Source organism: Calypte anna, chromosome 1 (genome assembly GCF_003957555.1).
Source record: "Calypte anna isolate BGI_N300 chromosome 1, bCalAnn1_v1.p, whole genome shotgun sequence".
Classification (NCBI taxonomy): Eukaryota; Metazoa; Chordata; class Aves; order Apodiformes; family Trochilidae; genus Calypte; species Calypte anna.
Window position 1 is genome coordinate 103,453,128 of NC_044244.1, and position 13,577 is coordinate 103,466,704.

General features: G+C 41.4%; 1 protein-coding gene across 1 annotated transcript in view; it reads left to right on the forward strand.

Moving 5' to 3' along the window:
- JAM2 (junctional adhesion molecule 2) overlaps window positions 1-13,577 on the forward strand; it is a 37,357-nt gene that overhangs the window by 16,627 nt on the left and 7,153 nt on the right. The window contains exons 2-4 of the mRNA XM_030469393.1: window positions 6,493-6,558; window positions 11,251-11,364; window positions 12,634-12,786. Coding sequence (XP_030325253.1) covers window positions 6,493-6,558; window positions 11,251-11,364; window positions 12,634-12,786 — 333 coding nt within the window. The remainder of the gene's footprint in view (window positions 1-6,492; window positions 6,559-11,250; window positions 11,365-12,633; window positions 12,787-13,577) is intronic.

The following is a 13,577-nucleotide window of genomic DNA, read 5'->3' on the forward strand; positions in this document are numbered from 1 at the left end:
TTCCTCAATCTGCTCAAAAAAAAAAATATAATTTGCCACTGCTGTAGGGATATCACATGTGTGCATAGTGTAAGATCCCTAGGCTTTCTTCCTTGCTTAAAAGCATCTGCAAAATCTATGTCCTTATTAGCCAGTAAGAGTATTGAAAATCCTGCCACGTATTTCACAGCACATTAAGCTGCTCTCAAGAGCTGTATGTGTTACAACCAGATCTCAGAGTTGCAGCAGCTCTGGGGTCTTAATGACTAAAACTTGCTGTGTTTAAGTCTAGCAGTTTCCAAAACATAACAGAAGTGCTGCTGACAACTACCACATAAGTGAAGGGGTGGTTGAGAAGCTCTTTAAATTCCTTTTGTGTTTTAGACCCTTCTAGAGGGTCAGCCAGCCCTCTTAGGTTACCATCCTTTATGCTGTAATACCATGCCTATTAAAATACAAACATGCTCTGCAAATCTAGGCTTAGATGGGTTTATTATTCCCACCCTGCAGACTCCCTCTTCAGCCTGCTTCCTTATTTGTTCTTTGTGGCTGAAAATGCGAAAGGCTGTTTATTTGTGCATCAAATACACTCTGCCCAATGTAAATACTGTTCCATGAATATTATTTAGGATTTAAGAAATTTTGTCATTCAGGGTAACTGAAAGGCTGAAGTTGAGCTGCTTTTCCCTTTTTTTCCTATGCCCTTATCCAAAATTGAAGTCTTCATGACATGTTTGTTATGTTCACTTACTGAACCTGTGTTTACTGCAGTTATATATGTTTTGGTGTGTATATTCCCCATTTCAGAGGTCAGTTAAGGACTTCAGCCAACACAGGAGGCTCCTGCAGAGGCTGCAAATATTCCCTATCTCTCTCCAGCATGTTTGCTGGAGCTTAGAATTCACCAAACAGAACTGATGGTGGGCAAAGATGTAGCAAGACGAACTTCTTTTAGGGCACGGCGCTTCAAGGTCCAATCAGGTATTCCAGCAGAGACTCACAAATAGTGCTCTGAGCCTACAGCCCTCAGGGCTGACTGGCCTGGATCGGTGCTGTTGCTCCAAGAGCGACTGACCTCTCTGCTGGCTAGCCCAGGACTGAGCTGAGCCTGTGAGTTTGAGTCTCACCTTTTATTGGGCCCCTGGTCCTGCTCATGCGCAGTGGGGGCCCACCCTAATCAGGCACAGGTGGGCTTAACACAAGATCATGCTCACTCCCTGGCAATTAGTGGCACCTGGCTGCCTCATTTCACTACACAAAAACTACTTAAACAGTGGCAGATGACAGCAACGTGACAGAGGAGAGTGGTTCTGAGCCCTGTCTGCCTGTTGCTAACTGTTGTGGTTAATGAAGTCTGTCCTGGCCACATCACTGTGAACAGGACTGGTAGCCTTTTGTTTGTAGCAGCTTCTTCTTAGCTTCTTCTTAGCATCTTTGCCTTACTATGACTTACTATTTATGTATATGTTACAACTAATTCTGTCCAACTAATTCTGTTTATGGACTATGTAATCTATGGACTAATTTTCCTAGGAAAAAATATTTCAACAGAACAGCCAGAACAGATGTGAGTGTTTAAATTATGTGACTGTATCAAAATCTCTAGGTATTGTTTGAATATTTCATAATAAGTGGTTACATAGTTGAGAAGTCTGCATCAGCATCTAAGCATGTTGCTGGTGGTTTATCCTGAGGTGGTAATGGGTCTGAAGGATGCTAACACCAAACAGATGTCTGATTTCCTATTCTCTTTCAGGGACTTCAGTACGAGATTTGGCTTCATTATCACTTTATTCTTGGGACATCAGACTTCCTAAACTTACACTGTCCTCTGAAATCCTTTGTTAAGCTTTGCTCTTGGCCACCTGCTATTTAGAACTTGGCAAAGCAAATAACCACAAGACTGCTTTTCCTCTCATACTTAGAGCTTTGTTTTTGTCTCTGTTCTCATGTCATTTCCTCCAGGCACAGTTTCCTTTGATTTGGTTAGACTAATATGCTTTTCCTTAATGATTCCCCCAGCTAATGGTATCACTTTACAGCTGTATGCGTGATTGTCAAATGGAAAGTGTGGATTTTTGATGCTTACTGCTAAACAAATGAAGTTACTGACACATCAGAGTAGGGAGGTTTTTCAGTCTGTATAAAAGTGTTTGAACAAAAAGTTTACTGATGCAGTAATAGGTCATCTTTTCACTATTGCTTTCTGTATGGTGAATTAAAATTCAAAGCTTAATTCTTGGATTCTCAATAATTGGCAGAGACGTTTCTAAAAGAACAGTGTAAGGAAGAGATGTTCTAGCTTTAGAGACATGTCCTCTCTTTCTGCTTGGTCAGAATATGAAATGGTATTAATTCAGCCAGTTGTCTCTGCACCACCTTAAGTCACTGTTCAGATTTACTGCTTCTTGAAGAGCATCATGTGTATGTATGGCTTGTGTGTGTGAGAAGGGCTGTGTGTATGTCCAATTTTTCTTTTTTCTAACATTTTTTTCTTACTGCATTACATATTAGAGTCTTCATGTCTTCTATAAATCCCCTGATGCAAGGGGAAATATGGAGATTTTGTGCAATTGCAAGCTCCCAATGCAACATATGCAAAGTAATTTCATTATTGCTTCTATATGAGAAGTAAGTACCATCATACTGCCCCAGAACTTATAGAACATTTTCTTACTGTGGCTTCTATCTTCTGAATACTCAGACTGTGACAGTGAGCTGCATGAGATCTGTATTAAGGAGGAGAGTAACTTCCAGGTCCATGAAATGGTGAATGTATTACAGTGGTGAATTGTGTATGTTTGTGCTGGTTGGTGTCCAGATAGAGAAGGTTGATGTGTCAATAACTTATAAGTGGCCTTACCCATACACTGCCTTCCTGGAGATGCTTCCCATGTGTCACGGTTTAACACTGGCCCAGCGATTAAACTGAATAACAGACGCTCTCTATTAATCTCTCTCTCCTCCTTGATAAAGAAAGGAGAGAGAATAAGGGAGAGAGACTTATGGGTTGGAAACTAAACTACACAACTTTAATGAAACAGTAATGATAAATAGGAAAAATTACTAAATATATACAAATATACAGGAAAATGGAAACCACATTCTTCCCCCCATTCCCCCAATAACTCTCATGTCACCACCGAGGCTGCAGGGCAGCCCTGGAAAGTCCAGGCTGGACTCCTGGAGTCGGCAGCAGTCGGGAACTGGAGGCAGGAACACACAGATATGGGCTGGCACGGATCAGGACCACAGGCAGATGAACGGACGGAATCCTTCCAGGATGCTGGGTGAAGGAAGGGAAGCAGGAAATCAGGAAATCCGGAAATCCAGAAGTCTAGAAATCTGGCTTGGCCCTCGTGATCCCTCAAATTTATACTGAGTGTGACGTATATGGGATGGAATACTCTGTTTGGTCAATTCTGGCATCTATCTTGTCTGTTCCTCCCCAAAGGAGGGCTCAGGTGGGACCTCTTTATCCTCCTTCTGGATGGTAAAATGTTTTCCTCAGAGCTGAGCAGTGTCCTTGGCTCTGCATACCAGTCTCTAGCAGTAACTATAAACATCAAGTGTTATCAATCCTAGAAACACACACTGTCTGAGAAACTTGCTGTTAATTTCAGCAAGTGCAACTACTTAAAGAGACTTAGCTAAAAGCAAAAGTACAAGACAGAAAATCACCTTTATCCTGGCCCAAACCAGGACACCATGTAAGTGTTAGCAAGTATTAGCTGCTGTCCAAGCCTCAGAACACAAGGTTTCTTCCCATGATGAACACATGAAGGAAGACTTTAGTTCAATAAATGAACATGATTTGTTATCTGTTGGCATATAGGATGGGATAGTATGTGTGTGTGTGTTACGGTTCTAAAAACAGCATGGTTTGTGTAAAAGGCCAAAGCTAATTCTCCTTCCATAAATCTAAATAAGTCTTCAGTGGGTTAAAATGAAAATTACTTCAGGCTTTATTGTAGACCAAGATGGGACAAAAACAGGGAGATAGGTTCTGTGTGGGCGTACAGGAGAAGGAGTTACTCTGGGAAGTGCTGGAGGAGTGGTTCCTTCCTCTGGGGTGTGTGTGGGGGGGATCATTTTGGTTTTTTCATTTCTTGTTTTTTTTATTTTTTTAAGTTCAACAGGAAAGTTTCCTTTATTGATAGAGTAGAAAATATTTCCAAGTGCTATTTGTAATGCAAATATTTTCTGCTATTTCAGTATTCTAAGGGTACATAAATGGCATTGCTGGAATTGTCTTCTTCCCTTCTTATTTATTTTTGTATTATAAATGTCCACTGTAACTTTTGAGGTAGCACAAATGGGGCGATGATATTGAAACATATTAAGAACAGGATAGTTGCACACCAATCTGGATATTTTGGCAATGTGCACATATGAAAATTCACTTCATGTTTCCAGGTGTGAAGCTGTATTCTGGGGACTGAGCACAGCCCTCATCCTCCACAATGCCTTCACTTACTTTCTTTTTAATTGGCAATAAATTTAATTTACCCTCATTTGACTCTGCTTTGCCTGTAGTGGTAATTGCTAAGTGAGCTGCCTCTCTTTGTCTTTACCCACGAGCTGTTTGATTTCATTTTCTCCCCTGCCATGTTGAGGAAGGGAATTGAGAGAGCAGCTGGGTGGGCACTGGCACTTGGCCAAGGTCAGCCCACCACAGCAGGATACCCTGAGTGAGTAGCTGCATTTTTGCTGCAGCCGGGGACTCGAATATCTATCCTGACTGTTACTGCATGGCTAGCATAGGCAATGGTTATAGATACCAATAGAACAGCTATCTGTATTTTTAAAGGATTCTAAAAAAAAAAAAATCCAGAAAATTATAGAGGTTAAAGGGCCATAGGAATAGTTTGGATGGAGAAATCCCTCTTAAGTGCCACACTTGAACAACAAGGAATGATCTTTAAACAAGAAGGCAGCCATGATGGTGTATGTGACAGTTCTGTTTAATATTTCCATCAGTGACATAAACAGTGGCATTGAGCGTGGCCTCAGTGAGTCTGCTGATGACACTGACATGCCTGAGGGGTGGGAGGCCATGCAGAAGGACACAGACAAGCTCCAGAAGTGGGCCCATGTGAATGTCATGAAGTGCAAGGACATGAACCTGGATCAGGGTAACCACCAGTACCAATAGAGGCTGGGGGGACAAAGGGATTGAGAGCAGCCCTGTGGAGAAGGACTTGGGGGTGAGAAAGATGATTGATGAAAAGCAGGGCGTGAGCCAGCAATGTGTGCTCACAGCCCAGAAAGCCAACCCTATCCTGAGCTGCACCAAAAGGAGTGTGGCCAGCAGGTCAAAGGAGGTGAGTCTCGCCCTCTGCTCGTCTCTCTCGAGATGCCATCTGAAGTATTGTGTCCAGTTCTGGAGCCCCCAGCATAAGAAGGAAAGCAGGCTCCTGGAAGAAGTCCAGAAGAGGGCCATGAAGATGATCAGAGTGTTGAAAGCTTTTCCTATAAGGAAAAGTTGAGAGAGTTGGGGTTGTTCAGCATGGAGAAGAGAAGGCTCTGGGGAGACCTCATAGCAGCCTGTCAGTAATTAAAGAGGGCTTATAAGAAAGATGAAGAGGGACTTTTTAGCATGACAGGACAAGGGGTAATGGTTTTAAATTAGAAGAGGTTAGATTTAGACTAGATACAAGGAAGACATTTTTTACAATGAGGATGGTGAAACACAGGAAGAGGTTGCCCAGAGAGGTGGGCAGCCCCATCCCTAGAAACATTCAAGGTCAGGTTGGACAGAGCTCACAGCAACATGAACTGGTTGAAGGTGTTACTGCTTACTGAAGGGGAGGGGTTGGACTAGATGACCCTGGAAGGTCTCTTCCAACCCAACTATTCTATGGTGGTATCTTCATACAAAAAGACATGCTAACTCACAGCTGTGAGAACCCATAGTTGAAAGCCCAGATTTCAGTGTTCCTGATCCAAGAGATATCCAAGAATGTATGGGGTTTTGGGTTTTTTTTCTTCCTTGACTATAAAAGTACAGAAGTGTTGATTAATGTATTCATTCTCATTTCAATAAGAATTTGAGGTAACTGCTAATTACTGCACACATTTTTTTATCCCGTGGAAGCTGTATGTGGTATTCTTCTATAAACATGCCTCCCTGTAATAGTAATGCAATGGAAAATACACTTGAGAATTAATATAAGTCTCCCCAATTAGGAACAGACTGAGATACTACCCCAGTATAAAACAAATACGTACTGCTTATACAGAACTTCTCACAGGTAAATATTATCATGCTATTGTAAAAGAGAAATATTACTATTTTTTTACAGGTGCCTGGTCATGGAGAGGAAAAAACAAATTGTACAAGGCTACCCACGTGGCCAGGCCTGGTCTGGGTCTTAGTCCCATTCTCTCTCTAGTAGACAATAGCTAATCTGCCCAGTATGAGGAGTTCTTAAAAGTATTGCTGGTAGCTGCTGAAGCACATTATGAAATTGTTTATTGCTGAATTGTCATTTTGTTTCTGTCCCCTTGCAGATCGCAAAGTGTCTGGAATTTCCATTGAAACGGACAACAAACACGTAAAAGCAGAGGAGTTCAGGGGTACAGTATGGGCATTGCTTTTATTATGTTTAGTCTATACACAATAATAATATATGTAATACATGCAAACTATATGTACAGAAGCTGTGCATCTGCTAAGATTGTCTTCCTCTTCCTGGCAGGTCCTGGTCCTACTCCTTCCATTTACACTTGATGTAATCTTTGTCTTGTCCCAATTTTCTGTTACTTTATGTGGGGTTTCACTAGATGCTCCCCAGAGGTTCTTTTCTATGATTCTATCACTTTTTTGTCAGCCTTTATAGCTCACTCTCTAACTTCTGCTTGGTTTCCTTCCACCCAAAATGACGGGAACTGATAGAAAGGAGAAGCTGTAATTATAAAACAGATAATGAGGGACTAGAGATAGAACAACTGTAAATAAGCTAGTTGACAGTAGTTATAATTTAATGATTATTTTTAATGACTATTTAATGGCTATTTTTATATATGTACGTCATGTAAAATGACTAATGACTTCCAGTAATGTACTAGGGAAGTTAAGGAGGCAGGGAGGAAAACCTGATATTTGCTGGGTAGATGAAAAAGGTATTCTGGTAGTGTGTATGAGAGATTTGTGGGTTTCTTGGGTTTTGTTTGGTTTGGGTATTTGTTATGTAGATGTTTTTTGTTTGGTTTTGTTAATTTTGTTGGAATGGGGAGAGATGGGAATTTGGGAACTGAAAAAACTTTACAGAGCTTCAGGCTTGATCAATTTGTTTGAGGTAATATTCAAACATTTTGGAGGTCTCTGAAGCTGTCAGCTGGGCTTCTCTCAAGCGTCATCACTTTTGGGGAAGAAAAACCTAATATATTTGGAACTCAGGATGGGTAAGCAGCAAGAGAAGCTCTTCAGTTAATATTAAAACTTGTTTAGATTCTATCTTTTTAGATGATATATGGCTTGCATTTTCTCCTTGGTTATTTGTATGATAGAGTGAAATCAGTTTAACTTAGCTCAGATGCCATGCCAAGTTTTGTGTAGCAGCACTGAGGAGATGGCAGGGGCTGGGAGCTGTGGCTATTTAGCTGAATGCAGCTGATGTGAAATGCAGTTTTCCTTTCTCCTGCAGCACCTGCTACTGTAGAGGAGGGTGTTCAGACACTGGAACAGGCTCCCCAGGGAAGTAGTCGTGGCACCAAGGCTGTCAGAGTTCAGGGAGTGTCTGGATGATGTTTTTAGTCACAGGGTTTAGTTTTAGGCTGTCCTGTGAGGACTGGGTGATCCTTGTGGCTCCCTTCTAACTTGAGCTATAGTGAGAGAACCAAATTATAGACTTCAGATCAGGTGTAAATCTGAGTTATTGTCCAGACCTCTCCAAGATCCCAAAAGGTTTTTCCAGGCATGGCTGAGCATGTGGTGATGCACAGTGTTCTGTGGGCCTACCTTAATGCAAATCAAGTAAACTTGTCTTGGAAAATACCTCTCACTGACTCCATTAGTATGTCAAAAAGCAGCACAGGGGAACTAAGGAGGGATTTATTATGTTGTCTCTGTTCTGTGGAGACTCCCTTTCTCCTAATAAGTGGGAGGGCATCAATGCTATTTTTTTCTGAAATGAAATAAAATGTGGCATGCAAGAAAGGGGCAGCTCATTCAATACAGAGGTGACTTGTTCAGCTGAAAACACTTCAGCTGACCTGTCTCTATGTCAGCTTAGGCCAGCTTATGAGACCAGCCAGATGTCAGAAGGTCAGCAGCAAAAGGGAGCTGAGCTTGAATGATGAGTTTTCTTTGTTAGAAGGATACAAAAACAAAATGGAAAGGAAACTTTAGCAAATCTTAAGATTCAGGAAGCCTCCACCCATCCACTCAACCTGAAGTCAGGAACCTCGGGCTTCCTGAGTGCACAGCGTGTTTTTCGAAGCAATCAGTGTGTGTGTAACACATTCTTTCTGGCAAAGAATGCCCTCCTGCCTCAATTTTTCTTTCAAGTCTGAAAGTTTTTTTCGCCTTTGGAATATCACCAAGGTTACCCGTCTGTCCCCTTGGAAGCTTTTTTTGTTCCTCTACAGAGCAGACATGGGAAGTCAGACTATAAAGGGTGAGTGGGTAGATCTGTTGGTAGCTTTTAATTGTCCTTCAGCCTTGTTTGCCAAGATTGGAAAATGGGGGTGCCAGTTAATGTAGGTTGACTGTGTGTTTGATCAATGGTTATTTGTCCTTGAAGTCTAGACAGGCATTACCACATTAAAAAGGCTTTTGATTCTTGATACTCTGGCCTACACTGGAAGATGAGCAGCCTAAAGGTGTCAAGATCAATACTGCATTTATTTTTTTTACCAAAGCTTCTGGGAGATATCAGATTTTGCTTATTAGTAGATTTGGATCCAGTCATATGTGTGGTTGGATTATTTCCTCTGATGTCTCCCAATAATTGCTCTTAATACCTTGACTTAGGAGTTATTTTCTGGGAAAAGAAATACATATGTATTTCAGCATGTGGTTCCACAGAGAATGGAATTACTGAATGTTGAGTTTGTACCAATACCTTATCTATACAGTTTATCTTCTCTCTTTAGTTCCTGTATAATAACTATAGACTTGAGCAAAGACCACAATTACTGTGATGCAAGCTGCATATTAGTCGTGGCATATGCTGATTCTCTGCTGTGAGGGAAAAGTATGATCTGTTCCCCATTAGGAGCACTAATTTTTGTTTGTTTCCTACCCAGTTAATACCAACTTCAGGAATAATCAGTAATTCTCAATCTCAGCCTTTCTGTGAAATTTTGGTGGTGGTGCCCACCATTGGGGAAACTTGTGTGGACAGACAGAAGGGTGAACAATTGTGTAAACTTTCTTTTTTTGAGAACTAAAAAAAAAAAAAGGCACCAGGGGATGTTATGAGCAGCCCCTGCCCTCAGCAGCTGCTGAAGCAGTTGGGTCTATTACAGATACCCAACAGGATATGAACATTATTCACCATCCCCTCCACCTCTCCCCCATCCTTACCCATAAAAACCCAACCCTATCATCACTGTCATCATCTACCTCTGTGTAGTCAAAAAGCTCACATAATTATAGAAATTCAGGGGTTGGAAGGGACCTCAAAAGATCATAGAGTCCATTTCCCTGCCAGAGCAGGGTCACCTACAGGAGGTCACACAGGAACACATCCAGGTGGGGTTTGAATGTCTCCAGAGAAGGAGACTCCACAGCCTCCCTGGGCAGCCGGTGCCAGTGCTCTGTCACACTCAGAGTAAAAAAAATTTTTCCTCATGTTTATATGAAACCTCCTGTGCTCAAGTGTATATCCATTGCCTCTTGTCATTTCATTGGGCATAACTGAGAAGAGCCTGGCACCATCCTCCTGGCTCTCTCCCTTTACATATTTATAAACATTTCTGAAGTCACTCCTCATTCTCCTGTTCTCCAAGCTGATGAGACCCAGCTCCCACAGCTTTTCCTCATAAGGGAGATGTTCCACTCTCTTCGTCATCTTAGAGGCTCTGCTCTGGACTCTCTCAAGCACTTCCCTGTCCTTGAACTGAGGAGCTCAGAACTGGACACAATATTCCAGATGCAGCCTCACCAGGGCAGAGTAGAGAGGGACAAGAACTTCTCTTGACCTATTAGCTACCCCTCTTCTAATGCACCCCAGGATGCCATTGCCCTTCTTGGCCACAAGGGCACATTACTGGCTCATGGTCATCCTTCCATCCACCAGCACCCCCAGACCCCTTTCCCCCTAACCACCTCTCCTTTCCTCATCTATCTTCTCTGAAGAGCTTTAGCCATCCATTGGGGCACTCCAGTCATGAGAGTCATCCAATGATGTTTCTGTGATGCCAACTACATCATAGCTGTCCTGCCACACAATGTCTTCCAGCTCCTCCTGTTTGTTGCCCATGCTGTGTGCATTTCTGTAGATGCCCTTGAGCTGAGCTATTGATTTCAGCCCTAACATTGCCATGCCACCCCTGGGCTCATCTCTAGTGGGCCTGGTTTTATTCTGTTCCCCCTTCAAACTTAGTTTAAAGCCCTCTCCATGAGCCCTGCCAACTCCCGGCCAAAAATCCTTTTTCCCCTTGTGGATAGTTCCACTCTATCTGTTGCCAGCCAACCCCATCCCATGTAAACATCCCTGTGATCAAAGAACCCAAAATTCTACCCATTGCACCAACCTTTAAGCCATGTGTTGATCAGGTGTGTTTTCCTGTTACTTTCAACATTCCCTGCTACTGAGGGAATTGAGGAGAATTGAGAGAATTGAGGAGAACTCCACCTGCATTCCTGATCCCCCCACTATTGGGCCAGTGCCCTGAAGCCCTTTCTTGTTGCCTTAGGTCTCCTGTTGGTAATCTCATTACTGCCCACCAGTATGACTGGTAATAGGTAGTAATCAGAGGGTCACAGCAGAACTGGGAGCTTCCTAGTTACATCTCTGACTTGGGCCCTAGGGAGACAGCAAACTTCCTTGTGGGATGGGTCTGGCTGGCACAGTGGGCCCTCTGTTCCCCTCAGAAAGGAATCTCCTGTGACAATTACCCTACTTTTATTTTTCATAGGAGCGGCCCTAATGAATGGGGCTGCTTGCCTTGGCAAGTCCCTGGATGGACTTTTATCAGCATCCTCATTTGCCAGGACAATCAAAAGGTGCTAAATAACGTAATAAAACAGTGCTAAAGTCTCAAATTTTCTATTTTTATTATTTGTTTGGTTTTTCTCTTTTTGTTTTATTCCCTGTCTAGAGGCTATTCTTAGTTGCAAGCATAAATTTTCAAAAGCGACAAACTTAAGGATAGAATGGAAGAAAATCCAGCCTCGAGAAGTCTCATTTGTCTACTACAAGGGTGAATTCACAGGTACAGTATTACAAATTTCGGCTGATAATTTAACATATCATTCTCTAGGACATATACCAATGTCCTATGTACCTATGTCTTTCTTGGGGAATGTTAGAAAAATGAATGAAAGAGAATGCCCTTGACTTTCCATACTGAACAGCTGCCCTTTTGTGGAAAATAATTCTTCCCCTGAGGGGAGAAAAAGCATTTCTTACTTAAATTCATTAGCTGATACTTTCCTTTCTAAAGAAGTTAAATATCTTAAAGTTCAAGACTGAGAAAAATGGCACTGCACATTCTTTGATGTTTTTTCCAAAAATGAAATTACATTCAGATATAAACTCCCCAAAACAATGCAAGCTCTGCACTCCTATCCAACAAAGAGGTTTTTGAAGCCTCCTGTAGAGCTGGAGGCTTGGATATGAATAATGCAGCAATTTTTATATACATAAAATATAAACTCAGCTGTATATTTTAAATTATTTGTATTCTTTTCAGAAGTGGAATTTCTGTTTATATGTTCTGAAAAGAACTTGGCTCAGCTTTATGTGTTGAAGAAAATATGGGTCTCTGGTACCTTGTACATAAGAAATGAAGGTTGAGAAGTGAAACAAAAGCACAGCAAATTTATTAGTTTGTAGAACTTGCAAGATGTGCTGGTGTTTTGATGACATTGTCTTTTTCTGTGTGTACTTTAGAGAAACACTGGAACTTGTGGTTCTGTGTGTGCATGTAACTTTTATCTCATAACAAGCTGAAGAATGAGAAGCCCTCACTGTAAGAAGTCTGAATGCAGTAATTTTGCTAAGTCAGTCAAGTTTTTCTTGCCAAGTTAAAATATAAAATGCTTCGCTGTGATCTTTTTTGCAGTTTTTTCTGTAAGGTAATTAAGTAAGTTAGTGGTTGCCACCCCTCTAGTGGAAAGGGATGTCTTTTTTTGACAACTACTGCTACACATGTTACCTTGAAATACCTGCAGGAAACAAACAAACAAACATTCCATCTTCCAATCAGAAATTATACAATAGATGTGTGATTTTTGACCTGAGATTTTTATTTTTTTTTTTGGTTGGTTGGTTGGTGTTTTTTTTTAACTAAATGGTCAAGTTGTGGAAGGTCCTGACTGTCTGGAGGGGGATTACATGTTGCTCCTCGTTGCTAGACAACTAACACTGAACAAAGGAGCAGTAGTTCATAAATTGAATGTTATTTCAGAGCAAGTTAATGGAATGTAAACATTTGCTATAAGCAAGGAGTAGAAACCTCTGTCTCTGTTCTCCCTTACAGGTGATCTTCGAGGCCGAGCAGAGATGCTGAATACAGGAATCCGTATTAGAAATGTGACAAGAAAGGATTCTGGGACCTACCGGTGTGAAATCAGTGCAAAGAGTGAAGAGAGGCAACATGTGGGAGAGGCTGTTATTACTCTCACAGTATTGGGTATAAACTTTATTAACTTGGGCTACTGTAAAGAAATTGAATGATGACAGGGGGTATGGAAGGTAGAGTTGTCTATATGGTGTGTCTGCTGATTTATGGGTGTTCTTTGGGATGGGTTTATAAACACACGCACACATTCTACAACATACTTCACAGCATAACTTTGCAAAATGCACGCTTGCACTAGTTTGGGTTTTGTTGACATAAATGTAGGTTTCAGTTCTCAAAACGTAGAAAGTCTGCTTCTATATATGTTGCTGAAACTTCTATTTCTACTAAAACTGAAGTCATCCAGTGGCTGAGAATCTGGATAAGCTGAGCATGGTGTTTGGCACTGGAATGTCTGCATCTGTCAACACTTATCAAATATTCCTAAGCAGCAGTTCATTCCCATATGCTACAGTCTCCTGTTTTTTGGAAGGAGAAACTGCTGCAGTGCCTGTGCAATGCCAGGCAGTGAGATAGCAATCTGTGAACATTATTTACAGGAGAAGTAGTGGTGGCTTTGTGGAGCTGGTTGTTCATTGGGATTTTTTGTTTGTTTTCTTACCCAGTTGGGGAAAGGAGTGAATACTGAGCATATTCCTGGTGTTTTTCCCAGTGGATCAGTGACAGGGGCTGGTAGTTTTCTTCTTTTCTCCATATCAGAAGAAAATAAAATATCTGCTTTTGCAGTTTTTATATTGCTTTTCCCTATGAAAAAAATACTTTTAAAGAAAGTATTATGAATTATTATAAAGTCTCAAACTTCTTCATAAAGGATTATAAATTCATGAAGTTCTGATTTGCTC